General features: G+C 44.9%; 1 protein-coding gene across 1 annotated transcript in view; it reads right to left on the bottom strand.

Moving 5' to 3' along the window:
- Positions 1 to 23,532, bottom strand: part of LRIG1 (leucine rich repeats and immunoglobulin like domains 1) — a 115,344-nt gene that overhangs the window by 87,146 nt on the left and 4,666 nt on the right. Inside the window, exon 2 of the mRNA XM_055557190.1 lies at positions 16,262 to 16,269. Coding sequence (XP_055413165.1) covers positions 16,262 to 16,269 — 8 coding nt within the window. The remainder of the gene's footprint in view (positions 1 to 16,261; positions 16,270 to 23,532) is intronic.

Raw genomic sequence — 23,532 nt, 5'->3', positions numbered from 1 at the left:
AGTCAGCCAAACTTAAAAACTGAATTTACCCACAAGTTTTCAAGAACACATCCGCTGTATTACAGGGAGGCACACGAGGGATTGGAGTTAAGTATTTTAAAGAAAATGTGGTTTGGAAAGGTCAGTCTCCTGGCTAACAGGGAGGGTGCTGACTTTATTAGCTAGCTTATCGACTTGGGATCTCGTTCTGTCAATTTTTCCGCTGGGCTTTTAAGAGTTTATGTGTGTCATGAAATGCTCAGCTGAAGCCAAAATTTTTTGTTCCTATGATGCTCAGATGTCACACAAACACCATAAAATTAAAAGCCCATCCACATCATTGTCCTGGGGCCATGGTGACTTCTCTGGCTCTGGTTGCTGGAATGGCTGAGCAGAGACCAAGTCAGTTAAGGTGGAACAGCTAGGTGGTAGGCATTTCAATGCAGCTACTGCACAGAGTGTTGTTCTCTGCTGCTGCAATACAGGGCCTTCCTTCTCACTGAGATTACGGACACCAAGAATCAGATGATGCCTGTGACCTGCACCCCAGACATACTAAAACTTTTACTACTTCGAATGCAGAACTGGCAGTGAAAATGACAGAGCTACAATATACTTTTGTTGCTTCTTCTCTTTTTCAGTCATTCATCAAAGTTTCTAAAGCCTGGTGTGCTACAATTCATGGGGTCTTGAAGAGTGGGACATGACTCCGGGACTGAACAACAACACAACCTATCTAAAAAACATCCTTTCTCTCTTGCACATGGCTGACATTCGCTGGGGCCCAGGGCACCCTAACATCCAGCTCCTCACAGTCACACCGTCCATCCCCTGCTCCCGCCTCTTCAGAGTTTGCAGTTCCAGGTCATTTACTCCCAAAGATGTGTCTTAAAGGAGGGATCCTAACGGTGAATTCTGCTAAATTATATCTCAACCAAATAATGGCTGTTACTATCTATGGGATATGAGTCTGTTTTTACAGTAAATCAGCAGCAAAAGCAATTAAAAGCTCTACTGAAAGTCATTCCTCCAGGGCTCCCTATGGAGTCCCTGTTAACAGGCTGAAGAGACCTCAGAAACACCACATGGACTTCGAGTTACTCCATCTCCTTTCTGAGTGCTCGGGAGAGACAAAAGCCATCCAATTCCCATCTCAGCAGGAACTCAAAGCCCATGGTCTGGCCAGACCCAGACATCCATGACATGGGCTACAGGGAAGCAGCCGCCCTAAGAACAGCCAGCACTCCTTTGCCTAACACTTGTTATCTCTTGAACACTACCACCGCCACCCTCCAGCTTCCACCATCACTCCTTTTTAAAGATGATGTTATCAAATTCCAACTAGTCACAGTCTCTGCTCAGCTTGCCCTGGTCAACCAACTCTGTCACCCTCAGGGAAGAGGCTGACTTGCTCCTGCAGACTTCATGCTAACAAAGCTGGCATCTGAAACCCTCTTTGGTTAGAAGTCAGTTGGGTTCCATGCACGGAGATACAAAATCAAACAAAGTACAGCTGGGAGTGTGGCAGAGTTGGGGCGATAAGGCCTCCAATGATGAGATCCAACCTGTCCTCCAACTCAGACTCTCCAGGCTGCCTTTCCTGTCTCTTCACTCCCTCCTCCCCACAGAAGACCATCACAGCAAATAAAAGATGCCCCCATCCCACCCCAGGTCAGGTCCACACGGCCACACGAGCGTGACTCTGCAAAACTTCACTGGCAGCTCCATTCGGCTGCAGCAAATTTGGCCCTGATCGATAAGCCGAGGCAGGTCTGGATTCGGGGAGGCTCCCCCTTGCACAAGCACAAGGTAAAAACCACCCACGCTCCCAGACCCAGAGAGCTCCTGCGAAAAGCACCTGCACCAACTCGTCAGGGTGGTTTGGGAGGTCACAAGTGCCTCAAGAAAAGGTCTTTTCTTCCCAGGGGCACAGGACAAACGGCAGACCTGCCACACTGCTGATGTCAATATTTATCTAAGACCTAGGTATTGACCATGGTACAAACCGGGCACCTTTTCAATTCACTCATTCACGTACTTTGCCACTACAAAACTCCCCAACGGAGATTCATTTACAGCTTGAATTTCTTTTCTTCCACTGCCATACAGGAGGCTGGTGGTGGGGCCCATGGTCTGTGTCAGCCATAATCCAGCAGCTCGAGAAGAAAGCGTTCAATGTGTTTCAGAACTGCCGATATCAAATGGCCTTGCCCCCGAGGACAATAAAGAGACGGGGAAGTGAAATAGAGCGCCTGCTTTCTCCCTCCCCAAGGCATGTGCGTTTTCTGCTCTGGAAATGAACAAAGCTTTGGGCCTTGCAGTAACCACACCCGGCATTTCTAGGTGTGACTTACTCACACTGCAGGATTAATCCAGCAACCAATACCCAAGGTATGTGCAGCTCAAAGGAAGCCATGTGCTACTTCAGGAGCCCTTCTTGCTCAAGTCCAACTCTCCTGGACCCCCTCCTCCTCACCCTGTAAGGAGTCTTCCTCCCTTAGTCTCCTCTTCTCCCAAGAAAAAGGCATATATACAATCTCCCTTTCAGGTAAACACCAAAGTTAGGAGGCCCTTGAAAATAGCTGTGCATCGTGGAAACGAGGTTCATAAATGGAGGCCTGCAAGTCTTTCCCCAGCACTCAGAGTCCTAAGATGCCCTTTCCGCAACGAACGCTGAGCTGCACTCCCCCCATCCACTGTGCTGACATCTTTAAGGAGAGGTGTTGTGGTGGCCATGTGCGGCCAGCCCACTCCAGGCTTTTATGCCAAGGAAACTGAGGCACTGGAGAAAAAGGGTGCTCTCTCCAGTGACGGGTCAAAGAACCTGCCTGAGAGCCCTCCTGCAAAGCTCAGGGGAGTGACAGCGAAAAGATTTCTCAAGCCAGATTCCTACGATTCACTAAATCTGCTTTTCTGAGCCCATACACACAATACGTCCCAGTTAGCTGGGTGTCCCCCCAAGACCCCCCCTAAGATCTGGACACTCCACGCAACCCGATAAGGATTATCAGACATCATCTGCCAATGGACTGCAAATCACTTCCGTTCCTTCCTGAGCAAAAAGTGTGACAGCAAGTGATGAGCTATGAGGAACGTGCAGTCCGCGAGGGGCCAGCATTCCTACCTCTGCTTTAAATACTCCTGCTGGGTGGAAGCAGGCCAGCGTTGAGCCCAAAGTGGTAGCAGCTGAAGGTGTGGTCAGTTTTATTTTTTTCTCACATAAAAATATACAGGACACTTAAGTGCACAGTATTTCCTCACGCACACTGAGGTTAATAATTCACAAACTAACTGACATTCATCAAGGATTAGAAAATTGAAAGGTGGTTTGTGCAAACACTCCTGTTCTTGCTCTTACTTAACAGCTGGTTTATTTAACTGATGGCTTCTGTTGCCATTAGGGGCAGGTAGCACTTCAAAAGGTTAGGCATGAAGGCAGATATACCACTATCCGGGTTGCTCGGCCTCTGGCTTACATGTTATCCAAAACCCTGGAAGATCCCCTGGAGGAGGGCATGGCAACCCACTCCAGTACTCTTGCCTAGAGAATCCCATGGACAGTGGAGCCCGGGGGGTTACAGTCCACAGGGTCCTAAAGAGTTGGGTACAACTGAAGCAACTTAGCACGCACACGCACACATAGAGGAAAAAGCTGGACAAGTCCAGTAAGGTGAAAATCCAGGATTGCAGAAGTCCTAGTTTGCTGATAAGACTTTACTGTAGTCATGCTCTCCGGTTTCTAATCTGGGCAGATGGTCAAGTCCCCAAAATGCCATTGCAAAAAAGCAGGAGGCGCCCACGGAAGAGGCAACTGCCCGGATCTCAGGTCAGACTGTCAACCCCCCAAAAAGGAGGGCCCAATCCCCTCTCCCCTAGACACTCTTTCCACTTCTCTTATCTCACTTCAGTTTCCTCTAAAACGCTGCATATGTGTGTTGAGAGTGGGGAGGAGGACTGTAAGGCTGTTTTCTCCAGCCGCTCCCGAGTGTCTCCAATGCTGCAGGACACGACACTGACCAATGGTTGGTGGTGGTTGTTTTTCAACCAAGGGAAATTAAACCTCCGGGGTCTGTGTTATCTGCAAAGCCATGAACTTCATACAAACACGGGACCTACCGCCTGGGTTTATGAACCTGCGATAGCGCTAAGGCCACATGAATGTCCACACAACCCTTGTTAAAGAGGTTACACATTAACCGCCGCAAGGCTCAAGGAAGAGCCTATCACCTGCACCATCTCCACACTTCTCATATCCCGCCTTTGAAAGGGTTTTCTAGAAGTTGCTACCATGGCACTGGAAATAAATAAGGCTGGGTCCACATTTTGTTTTAGTTTTTAATAAAGCCACGACTTCAGTGGTGGGCAGCTGGCCCTTAAAAGGGACAGAAAAAATTACTAAATAATAGTAAACTCAAAAGGGCACAGGACACAGCCAACCACTGGTTATTTCACCAGGTGTTTCAGGGGCATGGGGAAACAGTGCCTAGAGACAATATGGCACAGTAGGAAGAGCAGTGGTCACTCATGCCTGGTTTGGAAATGAATGAACACACACGAGTGTACTGAGCACCAGGAATGGTGCTGGACTCTAGGACCACATGGTAGCAAGGCAGTCTCTCCCCTAACGGAGCATATAACCAGGAGGGGAAGACAGATGCTGAGTGAGTCACCAGAGACATGTTTCAAAGGCCACCCGGGAGCACGACCATGGCCACCCTCACCTGGGTGTTTGGACAGACCCCTCTGAGCAATGGTTTAACCTGATGCCAGAAGGATAACGCGAGACACGCTCAAAAGGCACAGGGATGAGAGCATAGGCAAAGGCTCTGTAGGGAAGAAACGGCTCGGCTGGCAGAGGTAACACCAGTCCTGTGCAGGACGCACCTGGTATCCAGCGACTGCACGGTGACTGCAGAGGAGGGCGGGAGGGAGGCAGGGAGCAGGTGACTGGAGCCACATGGACAGGAAGCTGGACCTAAGGGATCCCAGTGTCCAGGGTAGTGAGGCTCACACTTCAGACTCAAAACCCCAGTTCCCCAAAGAACTGCTTACAATGCAGATTCTCAGTCCCTGGCACTACAGACTCAGACTCTAAACTCTGGGGATACGTTAAACTGCTCCCTGGGGGACAGACGGACAGCCACCATGTCATTACTGTTTCAATAATAATCAGCCCACTGGCCAGTTGACCTGCATCGGTGGATTGCCAGAGGTGGACTGGCAATGTTTTTCCAAAATCTACCTGTCGCCCTTCTTTCAAGCAAGACTGTACCACCTGGGGCCCTCAGCACACCCAGAAGAGGACTAGAGAGTAAGAAATGAGAAACAAGTGAGGAGATCGGGCCCCCCAGTCCAGGCCCAGGGCTCGCAGTGCTCACAGGTGCAGTCCTGACCCCCTGAAGTAACCCCACTAGCCACTCTCCCCCGGCTTCTGGCTCTAAAGGAAACCGCTGCAGAGCCTTGGCTTCCTTTCCCATTAAAAGCCACCAGGGCCACAGTTTTCAATTAGCTGTGTCAGCCTACCACCCCGAAGCCGCCCAAGTTCAACATGTCAGCCCTCCCCCCCCAGCTTCCGGTCTCCACAGAGCACTTCACACCTCCCTATTGTAAACCTGTCCAGAGCAATTACCCTGCCTGCCTTTGGACAGCCTCAGGACCGCATTTCTGTCTAATTTATAGCTGCGAAGCTCTGTCGGTAGAGGCAGCCTTGCCCTGGAGCAGAGGAAGTGGAGAGAAAATGGTCAGACCTGGCTGTACACGCAAGTGCACAGCAAATGTCCTTAGGGGACAGAAGGGCAAATTCTCCCATTGTCCCAGTGGTGGACATGGTGTGCTAAGCTGTCCCAGAGAGCCTGAAATCTGTATTCGCTGTGGAAATAACTACTGTTCTATTCTGCCGCATTTCCTCCTTCGCTTGGAATTACAAACAGGGAGACAGGTACAGCAAATACACTAGGCAAATACTGCCCATTTTATTTCTACCTGAAGATCTTAAAAGTCTTTAAACTCAAAAATAAAATCCAGCTCACCCAAGGAAGGTGAGACAGAGACATTTCTGTCCCTGGGGAATTCAATTCATCCAAGATTTTATGACCTGTCTTTTTTTAAAACTTGCCCGGTTTACAACTCAACAAAAAGACAAATGATCCAACTGAAAAATGGGCAAAGAAAATGAATAAATATTTCTCCAATGAAGATATATATACAAGTGGCCAAGAAGCACATGAAAGCTTGCTCTGCATCACTAGTCATTAGGGAAATATAAATCAAAACCACAAGGAGATACTGCTTCATACCCACCAGCATGGCTGTAATTAACCTGACAGAGATAACAAGTACTGGTGAGGTTGTGGGGAAATGGGAACATTTATTCCCTGCTGATGAAATTGCAAAAGGTGGTGTGCAGCTTCTGTGGAAAACAGCCTAGCAGTCTCTCAAAAAGTTAAACATAGAAATATCACATGACCCAGAAATTCCAATCCCAAGTATCTACCCAAGGGAAATGAAAACATACATTCATACAATAAACGTTGCACACCAATGTTCATAGCAGCATTATTCGCATCAGCCAAAAAGCCCAACAGCTTACGAACGGATAAGCCCAATGTGGTCTACCCATACAATTAGCTGTGTCAGCCTACCACCCCGAAGCCACCCAAGTTCAGCATGTCAGCCCTCCCCCCAGCTTCCGGTCTCCACAGAGCACTTCACACCTCCCTACTGAATATTATTCAGCCATAAAAAAGAAAGATTTGCCAATACATGCTACAGTATGGAAGAACCCTGAAAACACAAGGCCAGATGAAAGAAGACAGACACAAAAGACCATGTACTGTATGATTCCATAAATGAAATGTCCAGAGTAGGCAATCCAGAGAGCCAGGAAGCAGATGCTGCCAGGGGATGAGAAGAAGAGTGAGGAGGGGCTGCTAAGGGAACAGGGTTTTGTCCTTGGGTGACGAGGATGTGCTGGAATTAGCAGTGATGGTTTTACAACTCTGTGAATAAACAAAAAAACCCTGAATCCCATCGTTTGAAAGGACAGCTTCTAGATATTTAAATTTCATTTTAATCAATCTATTATAAACAAAACACAAACACTTTTGCTTTAGCAGGCTTTCAAAATTACAGACTGAAAATGCCACCTAGCTATAATACTTCTGTACCACACAGATGGAGAAATAAACTTTTTTCTCTAAGTGCTAGGAGATAAATGCAGTGGGGGAACAGGCGAAATGTCCACATTTCAGATGCTCAAGGCATGATACCACCTCTAAAATCTTTCCCACCCCATCAACTCCTTCTTGCTTCTTAAATGGCACTACATTCAGGACCACAGCTCAGTCCATGAACCCGTAAGAATTGGAAAACCTCAGTTGGAATGTATCCTCCCGCAGAAAATAAATTCTCAAAATTTCCAAAGAGCATTTTTTTTTTCTTCTGAGTAATTATTTAATAAGGCTGTGGAAAGCAGGGTTTTCCCAACAGCGAGTCTTTCAAAAATTAAGAACAAGCCAGAGGCAGGAGGAAGTGTCACCAAAATGGGGAGAAAATAAATTGGTTAGATTAAGATCTAATTGATTAAGATCTGACCCCTTTCTGTGGTTGGTGCCAGCAGATTTTAGGGGGAAAAAAGCATGTTATTTCGGGAAAAGTCCTTCCAGGGGAAAAGCTGGGCGGGGGTGAGACTCTACATTTCAGTTTTATGTTAAAAATTCACTGAAGCTGATCGAAAGCAGATACAAACGGCCAACACCCCCTACTCTCTCCGAACGGGGATGCTGGTCCCTTCTATTCAAGAAGTGTCCCCCTAGACTGCAGGTACCATGGCACAGCACAGTCTGCCAGCACACATGCAGTTAACTGGGAAGTCCAAAAGTCTAATGGGGCCAGGACGCTAACCAACATCAAAGAGATTCCAGTTGCTCCCCTTATGCAATAAACTTCTTTCACCCGACATCATTCACACTTTCAGAGTGCAAAGTTCACTCTGATATTGGTGACTTTCTCACTTTGTAGCTTTTCTGGCAAATGTCCCTTGGCCTGGTTGTTCATTAATATATAATAGGAACATTAAAAGCATTGTTTCACCTTCTAGGGAAGCTGTGGCCAATTTAATAAAGTCGACATTGTCCCTGGGATGGAAGAACTGTTATAAGCTGCAGACAATGCAAAGATGCCCAGGTCAGAGGGTAGGTACCTGTCCACACTCTCACCCTTCACATGAGAGGTATGTATTTCACAAGATGTTTTTGATATTCCTACTTGGCAAAGGAGTAAGATTAAAATGTTGATCTTACCGCACAAATGAACCTGGCGTTTCTTTCCCTTTCAATACAAGATTACTCCTTACCTTTTAAACCTTTCCAGGAAGTTGTGATATTTGTGGCAGGAAGACAGATGAGTGAGAAGGGACATCTCAAGGGCGATCAGGAGGTCTACGGGGATGCCGGGGAGTGCAGTACTTTTACTTTTCAAATCAGACACACACCAGGACAACTCACTTTCGAGACCATGTTTACTTTGCCGAAAGCCACACTTTAAACACGGGCTCGTTTGTGGAAGGGAAGTGGCTTAGAGTCCAACCTTGTTTATGCTCCAAGTAGGTTTGACAGAAAAACCACATCAATTTGTTTTAAAATAATTTCCATTTGCTGGAAGCTGTTCTTGAAGGGCTCTCCACCACGCTAATCTGCTCTGATTCCTAGCAGCTGGAGGTGCCAGGCACACTGGCCACAGATGGGGAGGGCTGGGCACAGACAGGCTGGCTCTGCAGGCATGGCTGCAGGTTGGGGTGACTTCAGGGGACCCGCAAAGACACAGCAAGACATCCCCCAAAGATTCCCGCAAAGACATCCCCCTCCCGGATGCACAATCAACTCCGCTTTAAGAAGAACACACAAACATTTCCTAGTTCAGAGGCAAAAGTGAACTAGGAAATTGACACGCCCACACAGAAGCAGTTTTCTAGGCAATTACACCTTGGCGGGGTGGGGGAGGGAGGCTTTCCAGGCCCTCAGAAACACACCATCTCTGAGTATCAGGGGTACTGGATGTGTGCTCGAGCCCAAAGGTCACAGTTGAGGGTGCTAAAAGATATTATTTAGCTAACTAAACCTAAGAAAAAGAAGGAAACTTAAAAAAGGAAGAGTCCATGGGTAATACCGGCAAAGATCTTTGGGCTTACCATCTGAAGAGATGCAGATTAAAGTAATCCAGTGCTATTTCCATGTATTAAACTGGTGTGTGGATGGAGAAAGAAAGCAATCTCAAGTTTGTGAGGGAAAATGGGCACAGTTTCACATGTAAATCATAAATCCACAGCCTCTTAGAAGCAGCAGTGTCAAGTCTTAAGAATTTGCATACCCAGAGCAATTTAGATTTAAGTCTTCCTAAGGAAATAAACGTATAAACATATAAGGATGTTAAAGAATAATCTAAATACTCAATATCAGGGAAGTTTTAATTATGACTTAAATCATAGTTATTTAAATGTTTAAAGTTGGAGAAACTATTCATGATTCTGAGTCTTAACGCACATGTTCTATTGTACATACACCTGAAACTAATATAATGTCACAGGTCAATTTTTCCTCAATTAAAAAATTCTTTATAAAAGCAGAATTACAACTGAATAGTAACCATAATTTTGTTTGTTTTTAAAAAAATATATATAAAACTTGTAATAGTATTCAACCACAGACATTATTGGAAATTTACACACCAAGGTGGTATATATAAATTTATATACCAAGGTGGTAATATTTACCACTGGAGAGTAAGATTAACTATTCTTTCTTGTGCAGTTTCCTCTTTATTCAATACAATGCCTACCATGTGTCACCAGAGAATTAAAAGCAACTAAAAAAATGCACGGGGAATTCCCTGGCGGTCCAGTGGTTAGGACACCGAGCTTTCATTACCAAGGGTGCAGGTTCAATCTCTGGTTGAGGTTAAATTAAGATCCCACAAGTTTCATGGTGTGGATAATCGATAAATTAAATAAAATAAATGCATGTAATTGGGATATCAGGTTAATGGCACAGAACCCCTTTCACGTGAAGTAACCTTCCTCAGCTTACCAGGTACAAAAGGACCTTTCCTCTGAATCACAGCCCAGGGCCTTTAAACCACTAAAATAAACATTTGAGGCAGAGTTTACCTGGGAGAAGACAGCTTTCCCATTGCCTCTCATTAACGTGTCCAAGGGACTGCCCATGCCAGGGGTGCACGCTCAACAGGGCCCGACTTAGAAATCCATCTGCCCAAAATGTCTCCAGCCACAGACTAAGTCTCTACTCTGGCCTGAACCAGAGGACACAGTAACCTGCCCTCAGTGTCCTTACAACTCATCTGGTCAAGGAGAACAGCCTTTCCCGGTGCCAACAAAGAGGGAGGAAAAAAAAACAAAACATGACCTTGGCCTGATCATCCCTTCTGTCAAAGAAGAGGTCTTAACGAAATGAAGAAGAGCCAGGCAACCCAAACCAGCTGCCTGGCCAGGGCTCAGCATAAACTGAGCAGAAAAACCACAAGGGGAAGGGTGTCTAGACAGCCCTGGTCTAGGTGAGAGGCAACCTTCCCCTGCTGTGTCAACTCTGCAAAACTGGGCTCCAGAGCAAAGGGGAGACCTCAGCGCCAGGTGGGAATGGCACCATGGACTCCTAGTGCAAACACAACACACAGGACAGAGACCAGAGGCCCCCAAGGGAAGCAGGTCCTGGGTGGTGCTTAAACTACAAAAGGAAACAATACTTGGTTACAGGATTTCACAGCCACCCTCCCACAACAGAGGGAGAGACCAAAAAGCAGCCAAACCTTCTTGGGGCATAGGGGCTGCCCATCTGTCATATCTCCATTTGGGTGCCACTTCTTTCTTCTTCCTTCCATTCTTTTAAGTTCTTCAACACAAATATTTGGTGGAGGGTGGAGAAAACTATGAAATAGACAAGGTATGGAAACAACAGACAGCTGAGCCCCTGGGAGGACTCAATGACCCCCACTGTCTGGAAAAGGTGTTTCTGCAGGACTTACAGGACGAACAGAAAGAAGACTGACAGCAGCTGTATCAGGATCTGTCCTGAGCGTTTACTGATGCCAGGCTTGGGAAGGGGTTCTGGGGCACCACGTGGATCAGAACCAGGGCCAGTCCCTGCTCCACGGAGCTGACAGTTTAATGGGGGAGTGAGGGTGCAGAACTTCCAATCAGGACGCAGAACTTCTGTCCGAAGTACTGCCGGGTCCCCGAGGCAGGACTCTGTAACCCAGAGGGAAGGTCAGCAAAGGTCTCCAAGAGAAGACACTTAAGGGAAATGAGTAGGAGTCTGCAAGGCAGAGAGAGAATGCCTCCCTCAGGCAGAGGGACAGGTGTAAGGGACATGTGACACATGGAGTATTAAAAGAGGCTGTAAAAAATCCCACCTGGTGGCCGGGATGCACAGAACCAGGTGGGAAGGAAAGATGAAGCTGGAGAGGCAGGTGGATGCCCAGAGCGTTAGGCAGTGGGAATCCTATGTTCTAACGCATAACTCTGCCAAGACCCCCATGGCTTGGGGTGGGGGGCGGGGGGGTGGAAGAGAGGAGAGTAAAAAGTTCTTTACTTTCTGTAAAGTCAGCATAACACAAAGACAGTGTAGAAGAAAACTGAGCATAAAACTGATCCACCAAATAACTGATGAACTCCACCTTCCTTCCATCTCTCCGATATAATCTTTTCATAAAATGAAGGCAGTAGGGAAGCTGGAGTGGCTCAGTGATGGCCACAGCATCTCCCAGGACAGCTCACAGGGCTGCATACCCAAGGCACGCCAAGGATTGCAGGCGGAGTGCACACTCCATCGGCTGGCCTAACTGTTTATACGTTCTTGAGTTAAAAATACACCACTCAGGTCAGCGTTAACACCAGGGCTTTATCACCAAGGCTCTTTGTAAGCCAGTTACACAAGGCGGGCCTGTGACTTGCCCATCTTTTAAATGTGCCTCAATCTGTAAATTGTCTGCCGATACATCAGTGGGATTATAATAAAGCCACCAAATACACACGCATTTGAGAAAAACACTTTCCAAACCCAAGGATACTTCACTGTTTATAAATAGTTTACTTTTTTTGATCCCCGGGCATATAATATTCGCAGTTGCTCCAGAAACCAAAGAAACATGGAACAGGAACACAAACCACAACCTCGCAGAAACAATAAACAACAGATGGCAAGACATATGCGCAGGCTGCCACCCCCTGCACCAGAGGGGCACACCAGAAATGGATGCTGACACACCAGCCTGCCGACGAAGACACGGGCCCTTCCAGATCACGTTCCAGACACCATTTATGGGGCACCAGCCACACATCTAGAGCCGTGTTAGGTGCTTCAGGCCACCAAGGAGGCGAAGGACCGATCACGGGCCTCCAGGAATTCACAGACTTGAAGGGGATGCCAGACAAACACACGAAAGCAGATGACACCAATCTTACTGAAGTCTTTCTAAATACAGTTATGTAGTCAGGTTTGGGTTCTAATTCTGGCAAATTCACAGAGTTATTCAACCACCTTGGGCCTCATGCATAGCAAAGATGTAAGATATTTCACAGAGTTAAGGCGACAGCTAAATGAGTTTGTGTTCATGTGTCCTCAAGCAAAAATGCAAACGATCACTGCTATGTATTGGGGCCTCTCTTCTAACAGTTATAAATGACTTCAATTTTGCCCTCCCTCACCATAACTTTAGTGAGGTGGGCTCTATGATTATCCTCATTTAACATGAAGAAGAAAGGGAGTCGTTCAGAAGCTAAGTAGATTGCCCAAGGTCACCCAGGAAAGCAGGCACCGTGCTGCCACTGTTACCACGGGGCTACCTAGAAGCATGGCTGGCTTCATCACCGCCACCAACACCCCTCATCACACAGGTAACATGAAGGGCGCTTTGTAGACGACAGGGACACAGCATTATCTTCCCCAGCAGACCCTACAACGGTGTACTGTTCTGGCCTTTTCCTGGGTTTTATGGCTTGAGCTTACTTGAAAAGTTCAAGACAAATGCTAAAATAAATATGGACTCTAATGTCACATTTGCCATAACTAATGATTCTGATTAGCTGATGTTTACAAAAATTTTTTTAAACGTCTTCTGACTCAAAACAAAGGGAGGGGGCCCAATAAATAAGTGTGGCGGTCATATTGCTTTCCATATACGGACATGTCTATTTCAGGAATCACAATCTCATGTCCAATTACTCTGCCAATTTCACCTCAATGCTCATTTTATTTTTTTAAACTCTGACTAGAATTTTCCAACTACACTGTAACTTTAAGCCTTTGTGTTTCTTCTACATTCAAAAAGAATGCCATTTCCCAATATATAACTCCCAGATGTAGAATTCACAGATGATTCATCTCGCAGAACAAGTGTTCGGAGACATCAGCTCCAAATAGAGCAAAAACTTGGAATTCCCTTCTCCCCCAAAGTTAAGAACTCGCCTAGATCTGCTCCGCTTGACAAAGTTTGTTTTCAATTATATTTCCAAATTCTTTTAACAATAACTGCATGGCGTCTGGCATCAACACATCTGATTCTTTGAAGTGGTTCTCAAGCAGAGAGCAGAAAATAAGGATAAAGGGGAAAGGAAGGGAAGCCCATCCATAATTTCTGTTTTAGCTCTAACAGTCCCTCCAAAAGGGCTCTTCGCCACATAAAATCAGACAAACCACAAGCTATGACTTCTCCCTGAAGGTCCACACTGTTGGAAGTACCACAACTGAAGAAGGCTCCTGAACTTATCCCTTTACCCATCAGCTGGGCTCTTCATGGGAAAGCAGATCTTCAGCACAAAGAAAATGGCCTTTTACTCTTTAAACCTGAACTCCAAACACACTTCTGTGAAGTCCTCCACAAAGGTCAATTAGGAGTAATCACACCTGGAGGGTGAACTTCAGAACCCTGTTCAGACACAATGAATACATGGGATCCTTTCTGCCCAGAAAAAGTGCACCAAGCCTTAAGAACAAGAGCTGTAGAGCAATAAACAAATACTGATCCAGAGATTCCTGGGCATGTGAAACTGAACAATCCCTACAGCCTTAAGTGGAGAGAAAAGAGACCTGACAAGGATGTGTGAAAACTTACCTAAGCAGAGAGACTCCCAAGATTCCTCTGGGGAAGGACAAGATATAAACAATAAATCCACCAGAACAAGGTCAAGCGAATAACAGAGAATGTGTCTAATGTTGACAAAAGCTCGTGCAAGGGCGGGAGGACTATTTGGACTCAGAACGCACATGGGCAAAGGCCATGTTTAGGCCAGAAAGGGAGGATATTAAAAAAAAAAAAAAGAAAGCCTAGTTCTTTGGACTATTTCCTTTAGTCCTAAAGTAGTCCCTAACTCTTGTCAACCTTCCTCTCAAGAAATTCCAAACCACTAATTGTGCCTCCAACTTCATTGCATTTTAGCTGTAGCTCAAACAGGGCTCCAGATTCCCAGAATTAGCTCTACAGGAAAAAAAAGAAAGAAAGAAAAAAAAAAATCGAAAGCTTCCACCTTATGAAACTGTGTATGACAAAGAATGAGTGGAAGGGAAAAAAAAGTCCAAAACTTTCCACTGAAGGCACAAATGAACTCCACATGATAGAAAGGTGGATATTCAGGACACAGAGGAGAAAAGCTCCCAGACTTGGTATAACAAATGAAGTCTTTTAAGGAGTTCCATTATGACAAAGATCACGATTTTCAAAACCAGTGTTTGACCAAGTGAGAACCAATGAAGACCCAATGCAGATGGGTAAATTGCTTGACCAGAAAGAGAGAGACCTCAAAACTGCAAAAATCAGGCCCCTGGACTTAGTATGGGCATAGTATGTGTTGGGCATAGTATGACCTTGATCTGATAGGGTGGATGTAATATGCTGTTGAGTTTCCACCTTGAAAGACACTCTCAAAAGAGCTCCTTGGTAAAAGGGTTAACAGCTCCTCTGATACCCGCAATGTTCCCTGCATGTTGTCAATGGCAAGCCAGCTCAGAGAGGACAGAGGAGGTGGGTTGTCGCTGCCCTTCCTCGAGTGATTACTAGTGAATCTGCTACAGGTGGCTCATCTGGCCGTTCACCGATGGCCGGCTTGAGAGGGATGCTGCCTGCAGTGGCCCTAAGAAAGGCAGAGGAGACAAGTGACTCTGAAAAAACAGGCTCTTAATTTATTTGCCTTTTGTGATGAGATCTTAAAAGGCCAAATCAAAGATCTAATGTAGGTCTGCACCAGCTTCTGTGGTTTTCTTTGGGTTAGTGGGAAAAAGAGGCAATGATCAAAGGAAGAACTACGGTGGAGCACATGCCCCCCTTCAGTAACTCCTAAAGGACCACAGGAGGTGCCCTCGTGAGAATCCCACATGCACACCCTGTTTCCCTTTACTTCCCTGGGGGCATCCAAACGAGGATACCACTCAGAAGCACCAAACATGGAAGGTGACTGAAGTGAGTATCCTAGACACACAGAGTAAGCTGACTGATTCTTACCATTCACTAAGTAGTGTAAGTTTATTACTTCTTTGTTTCAATTCAGATAGACTCCTATACTTGAAGATGAGCAGCCTTAGAAATCATACATCGCTTTACAGAAAAGAAATGAACTGATCAGATCAAGGTCACACTGCCAAGCAGAGGCAGAACTGGGATAAAGCCCCAAACTCTCCAGATGTCCAGGCATTTTCTCAACCGTCCACACTCCTGCCTTCACAGCTTTAAGACAACTATTAGTTTTTTCCCTTTTAGGTCAATAGTTTTTACCCCTCTTTGGTCCAGAACCCCTTCAAAATGCTTAATGAAAATGTTAGCTCCTTTTTGCCCAGAAAGATGCAGCGAGTTTTGAAATTTCACATACAATGTAGTTCCCTATGCTGCCCCCTCCCCTCCCCCATCCCCAAATAATATTTGAGGTCAGCCAGTCTTTATTTTAGGATAGTCTGAAATTCAATATAATTTAATCAATTCACAGTCCTGTTTCAAATGAACTCGTGAAAGGATCCAAAAATCTCCATAGGAGATTTTTCTCTTGGATAAAACACAACCATCGATGAAGCCAAACCACTGTGGCCAAGAGCCCCACACAGACACCAAATCTGAGAAAACATTCAGAGGAATCTGGGATGGGGCAGACTTTAAGAGTTACAAAACATTTCAGTTCGCTTTCTGGATCTCCTCTCCTCCAAAGACGAAAGGAAACTCCATTCCATTTGAGCTGGAGCTTCTGCATCCATCACTTTGCTGGATCAACAACCAACTTCCTGGAAGCAACAAGCTCTTCTGGCTGTTTAGAAGTTTTGCAAGCCCTGGGAGCTTGTGTGCCAGAAACTCACAACAGCCCAGGTGTAGGGAGGAAATCAAGGAAAAAATATTTAATTAAAAATAAAATGAAAACTACAATGTAGGCAAGATGCATAGTACTGGACCAAGGTCCTGCACCACAGAAATCAGATGAAACAACAAAGTTCTCCTAATTTATAAAATAGAAATTAAACTCACAGTCGGAATTTCTCAGTTTTAAGTGCCCTCCCACCCTGTAGATCTTTCTTAACTCCTTCGGTGTGTGCTTCCACTTCCCTAAACACAGAATGCCCTGTAAGATGGTATCTAATCAAATACCATATAAATTTTATTAAGCTTAATACATGCAAGAATTTAACCTGACCATGTAGGATAGCTTTTAAAACCAACGAACACCACAGGATCCATACAGAATTAGATTTTCACAAACAGAATATGGAAATCATTCCACAGACTTTGATCAAGTGGATTGGTTTGTATTCCCATTCGGACTGCTAATTAAGCTGCAACCAGCATGAAATCCATTCTAAAAGTCTCTCCTAACCAACAAAGTAACAGGCTGCAGAGAAATTAAACTATGCACTTCGACAAAACCAAACCAAACCATTCTGCAGCTACTTGAAGAAAAGCATTTTCAAATCTGTGTGAAGTTTAAATCAAGCACAGAGGGTTCCAGGAACATAGTTCTTTGCTTAGCGGGGATTTTCTTCCAGGGTGCCTCTCACTCTATTTAAAGCAGCCTCAAGTAGCCACAGCTGGAGGGTCATGCTTACAAAGTAAACAATAGTTAACTTGATTCAGACTCACGACTTAACTACAACCAATAGCTAATTACCCCTCTATTAACCAACACTACCTGAAATATCACTTTTTAAATGACCCATTTGGAATTATGCTCTTTCACAAAAGAATTCTCATCAACAATTAACAGCATAGAAGAAACTTCCCAATTAACAGCTACATGGGGAGAGATGAGAGTTCCTCAGAATTACCACATTTCAGGGAAAGGACAATGGGACAAAGGAACTAAGTACCTCTCACAAGAGAGAGAGACGAAACTGTATTCTTAGCGCACACAGATTGAGAGAGCACACACTATGTGCTCAGTAAACATTCTCTAAAGGTACAGTTTACCACAAACTCCCTTTGGAAAAACAGACTTAAATGATTTTTTTCCCCCTCAAAAGGCTGTTACAGTTAACACTTCTTTAAACCACATTATAGCAAATAATATATGTAAATTATATCTCAAAAATAAATGTATCTTAATTTTTTAAAACCTATCTATATTTTCAGATGACGTGATATGCTTGGATTTGCTTCCCCCCACCCCCCCAGAAAAAAAACAAAACCATGGGGACAAGTCTACTAAGGCATAGATGAAATAAAAGAGGCCATTATAAAAAATAACACAAATAACAAATGCTGGGGAGGGTGTGGAGAAGAGGGAACCCTGGTGTGCTGTTGGTGGGAATGTAAATTGATACAATCACTATGAAAACAGTATAGAGGTTTCTCAAAAAATAAAAATCGGGTTTCCCTGGCAGCTTGGTGGTAAAGAATCCATTTACCAATGCAGGAGACATGAGTTCAATCCCTGACCTGTGAAGATCCCACACGCTGCGGAGTGACTAAGGCCATCCGCCACAACTACTGAACTTGTGCTCTCGGTTCAGGAGCCACGACTACTGCGAGTACTAAAGCCCAAGAGCGGTCCGTCCCGTGACGGGAAGCCAGCATGATGAGAAGCTCTCGCACCCCAACTCGAGTGCAGACCCCACTCACCACAACTAGAGTAAAGCCTGTGTAGCAACGAGACCCAGCATCGTCATAAATAAATAAATTATTTTAAAAAGCATAACTAAAAGTAGATCTACCGTATGACCCAGCAATCCCACTCCTGGGTATAAATCCAAAAAACAAACAAAAAGACTAATTAAAAACGATACAAGCACCTCAGTGTTCATACTAGCATTATTTAAAACTGCCAATACATAAAAGAACTTAAGTGCTTATCAACAGATGACCAGATAAAGAAGATGGGATGTGACATCCACATATATATGTAAAATGGAATACTCAGTTCAGTTCAGTTCAGTCGCTCAGTCGTGTCCGACTCTTTGCGACCCCATGAATCGCAGCATGCCAGGCCTCCCTGTCCATCACCAACTCCCGGAGTTCACTCAGACTAATGTCCATCGAGTCAGTGATGCCATCCAGCCATCTCATCCTCTGTCGTCCCCTTCTCCTCCTGCCCCCAATCCCTCCCAGCATCAGAGTCTTTTCCAATGAGTCAACTCTTCGCATGAGGTGGCCAAAGTACTGGAGTTTCAGCTTTAGCATCATTCCTTCCAAAGAAATCCCAGGGCTGATCTCCTTCAGGACGGACTGGTTGGATCTCCTTGCAGTCCAAGGGACTCTCAAGAGTCTTCTCCAACACCACAGTTCAAAAGCATCCATTCTTTGGTGCTCAGCCTTCTTCACAGTCCAACTCTCACATCCATACATGACCACAGGAAAAACCATAGCCTTGACTAGATGAACCTTTGTTGGCAAAGTAATGTCTCTGCTTTTGAATATGCTATCTAGGTTGGTCATAACTTTCCTTCCAAGGAGTAAGCGTCTTTTAATTTCATGGCTGCAGTCACCATCTACAGTGATTTTGGAGCCCCCAAAAATAAAGTCTGACACTGTTTCCCCATCTATTTCACATGAAGTGATGGAATACTATTCAGTCACAAAAAATGAAATTCACCATTTGAAGCAACACGGATAGACTTGGAGGGCATGAGGCTAAGTGAAATAAGTCAGACTAAAAGACAAGCATTATATGCTATCACTTATATATGGAATCTAAAAAAAATGCTACAAAGTTGTGAACATAAAGAAAAAGAAGCAGACCCACATACATAGAGAACAAACTAGTGGTTACCAGTGGCAGAGGGAGGGGGGTGTCAATGCCTTTTCACCCAGCTTGAAGTGCTAAAGTTGGGGGTACCAACGAAGAGCACAGTGACTACAAAATTTGGAAATAAAGTGAGATTATCCATTCCTTAGTTCTAAAGTGCTTGATTCTTCTCACTGTATATCTAACAGGCCATCATCAAGTAGGTAATCCAGTGAGGAAGAATTTTATCAGTGCAATGTATGCCCTGATCAAGATAAGTGTGAAATTACTGGAAAAGCAAATTATAAACGGGTGGTAGGAGCAAACGACAGGAAGAGGAGGTGGAGGCAGGGGGGGACACCTCCTAAATACTGTATAATACAATCTTAGAAGATGAAGTTGTGTGATTTGTTTTTAATCAGCTAAAAAAAAAAAAATAATTAACTCTCCACTATCTTGTTTCTCAACATTTAGGTAATTCTGTTGCAGGACAGAACCTCACTCCTCTCATTCATTTTCTTCCCAATAATAAGAGACCTCAAGAAAAAAAAAGTACTTACAGATCATAAAAGATTAAAGACTTGGGCACCATAAAAGTTTAAAGAATAATCAATGCAAAGTGCTTCAAAAGAAGACAGGCCATGCTTTCTTTAAACTCTCTGAAGGCCACCTTTTGCCAAAATAAACTGAATGAGCAGTGATTGGAACCTGCATCCTGGTTCATAAGGAAACCAAGATGTATTAGGACTTATGGAGATGAACGGATTGGTTGTTCACACAATGGACTTTACCGGTTATTCTAGATTAAATAGTAATAAAGACGCAAACAATCGTAGCCGTTCATGTGGGCAAGGCTGTGAGTCACCGTCATTCACGGGGGAAGGGAGGCAGGCACAGGTGCAGGGGCAAGAAAAGCAAACGGCTTTTCAGGTGGCATCCTTGCCAGATTCCATGGATGACCCTATGCTCAATGCCCACGTCCCCTACAAAGTTACTGCATGGTGGCAGACAAACCAAACAAACAAAAAATGTCAGAGATCTCCAGCCCTGTGCAAACCACCCCACAATCATCTCCCTTCACACTACCTCCTCCCTCAAACATTTCCAAAGAGAAGTGGGCACAGCAGAGGATTCAGCCAGCCCCAGAGTTCGTAACCTAACCCTTGTCTGGAAGACTGCACCTGTATGTTTCCAGGCAATTGACCGAGCTTCTCGGTAGGGTTCAGTTTCAGTGAAACTCTGAGAAATAATAGGATAAAATTATTAGTTTAAGGGCCTCTCACTTCTCAGCCTCCTTCCCATACCCCACCTCCCAAGAGGGTAATGCTCCATAGACAGATGTATTTGCACAACTGGAATACATTTATAAACTACCTCAATCATTTTTTGCTAATTGCATAATTTGTATAATTTTTTGCAACTGTTCACAGAGTCCCCCTTGAATTTGTCTGAGCTTCCCTAGGGCACACAAAGCTTCACTGTATCCATATCACCAGAAACTTTATGGCAGAAGGCCACTTGGGGTCTGAGCCCTGCCACCTGCTCCCAACAAATGAGATCTTCATGTCAGAAAAGCACTCTTCCCAGGAAGCCTCTGTCACCAGGAACTCTAACTTGGAGAGACCGGCCACGCCACAAGGGGATACAAAACCTGTTAATGGGGGGGTCTTAGCCTCCGACCTGTGCTCTGAATCATCAGCAAGGTGACTGACCCACACTGGATTAGGCTGAATGCACGTATCGCCTAACTTTGTCTTCATAGCACCTTAAGGTAGAATATTATGATTGCTTCTTTTAGAAACAAAGGGAAGAGTTTCACCACAAATCACACACACAGCTGTAGGATGGTGGAGCCAGGAATGGACCCTAGAAATAATTTCCAATCTCATCATCACTACTCTGGAGTGAATGGTGAGTACTGGGTGCCATCAGCAGGAAAGAGGCATCCAAATCATTACCAGAGAAGAATAAAGGAAGCTTTGCCCTCATGCGCTCTTTCCTCCATCACTAACCCAACCAAGACCTGAGGAACAAACGGACATCACATGCCCAGCTACAAGACAAAGAGAAGAGCTGAATGCGGGACACCAAAAGCAGGAAATCCAGGGGAACAGGGAAGCAGCTTTTTAAAAAACAGAGTGACTTTTATAAGTAGACTGGGTTTATAGCTTGTGTTTTAGAAGATTATGCATAAAGTATATTGAAACCACACGTAAAGTACTAAATTATATAAAACATAGTAGCAGAGAAATGTATAAAGCATAAAGCCTTTGGATAAGAAAAATTCATAAGCATACCCCCCCAAAACCCTATAAACCAGGATACAAATTAGCAACTTTCAATCAGACCATAGACAAACCACAAGTTACATTTTTTCTGTAATCCTTATTTAACTACTCATTTTGCTTCATGGCAACAATGGTCCTGAATGAGGTTCTTCAATAGAAAATTTCTCAGTCTACTCATATAATTGGCCAATTAATAGGTAAGTCTGGACTGCCATTTTAAACCCCACAGTTATATAGAAAAAATAACTCCAAGAGGGTTAACTATTGTGCAAATTTTTACCTCTGGTCTCCAAAGTCCTATTTCTCTGGGGATATACGAACAGATCTGAGTTTGTGACAGATTCCCACGCTTTAACATGAAACAAACGCAGAAGACAACCACATTACTGACACACACTATGAACTGAAGCCAGGACGTAAATGGAATGGACCATAGGCTCAATGACGTGCGTAAGTCGTTAACCACCACCACTAACGAACGGTTCCTCAATTTCCCAGGAAACATTGGGGATTTTTAGATGTATTTCCCCTCCTCTGCCTGGGAATTTTCCTCCTACCCCTCCTCCTCCTGTCTCAAGACAATGCCTCCAGCCTTTGAAACTGCATCCATTGTAAACAGCTCTGCATATTAACATAGCCCAGAGTTCTACTCTAAAAGACCCCCAGGGTTTCAAATTGCAGTTGCTGAGAAGGGGAAAGGTCCCCAATGAGTAAATGTCACCAAGCTCATTCACAAGTCATTGAAAATCAGGCTTGCTCATGAAACTTGGTCTTTAAACCTATGGGCTAAGTCAGAGGAATCCCTCTGAGTTTTAAACCAGAGATACTGGTACAACCAACATCCTTGACTGCTTATAGCAACTTTCAGTTCAATGAATCCCTTCAGCAGATTTCCCTTTCTGGTGGATGTCACTTTTGAAATAACCAGTGGCTATTTTAAACCACCTCCTTCCCCAGATAACAGACCTCTGGGCTGCAGCAGGTGCAGTGAGCCAGGCTGGGAGTATTGTTAAGTTGCACAAAACCCTAGCAGCTCTCTTGCATTCCTGTCCTCCCTGAAAGAGAAGATGCTGAAAAGGCTTTGCACCAGGGAGACACCTCTGCAGAATGGGAGAGAGGCCCTTGCATTGTGAGCATGGTGTCTGAGGGAGTGTAAGGTCAGCCAGAGGTCATCCCAACGTGCTCAGGGAAGGCTGCGTGGGGAATTCAGGCCTAGGCATTAATAGAAAGTGAGAGAGACTTACAGCCTCTGGGGCAGGGCTGGAAGTCCCGTGGAGCTGGACATCCACTGGGACCCAGATCTGATTACTCTGCACAGAATCGTCATCCTTCTGGAGATGAAGAAGTACTGCCCACAATACATTCAAAAGTCCAAAAGTCCAAAGGTGACCCGATGTAAATATGAAAAGAGATGAGCATGCTTCTTTTTATAACTGTCCTTTTTTAAAAGGGGGCAGGAACAGCCCTGACATACACTATAGGCAAGAGACACCTTGGGCTTTGGGGTCTCTGGGCACTTCCTAATTTCAGTCCTGAAAACTTAGATTTTATGACCATAATTTCGTATCAAAGGGACTTAAATCCTGGGCCTAAAAAAGGCACCCAATTTCATTTCCCTGACTTGCCCTTATTCAAAAAAAAGTGTCAGATAACATAAGGGATGAAGGGTTCCCAGGTGGCTCATTGGTAAAGAATCTGCCTGCCAAGCAGGAGATGAGAGTTCGATCTCTGGGTTGGAAAGATTCCCTGGAGAAAGACATGGCAACCCATACCAGTATTCTTGCTGGGAAAATTCTATGAACAGAGGAGCCTGGCGGGCTACAGTCCACGGGGATGGAAAAAGAGTTGAACACTACTTCGTGGCTAAACAACAACATATCAGATATGTGCTCCATCATGTAGAGGAGATGAAGCCAGGCTTCTGACACTTGAAAAGAAAAGGACTCTGAGCTCCGGCTAAAGTTCCCCCAAACTTTAAAAGCACTTGCACTTCTCAGATTTTCTCTCTGCCATAACCCTGTGTTGGACAGGCTTCCTCTTCAGAACAAACCTCTGTCCATCCCACAA

This window comes from Bubalus kerabau, chromosome 20 (genome assembly GCF_029407905.1).
Source record: "Bubalus kerabau isolate K-KA32 ecotype Philippines breed swamp buffalo chromosome 20, PCC_UOA_SB_1v2, whole genome shotgun sequence".
NCBI classification, from domain to species: Eukaryota; Metazoa; Chordata; class Mammalia; order Artiodactyla; family Bovidae; genus Bubalus; species Bubalus kerabau.
This window is presented reverse-complemented; position numbering and strand designations above follow the sequence as displayed.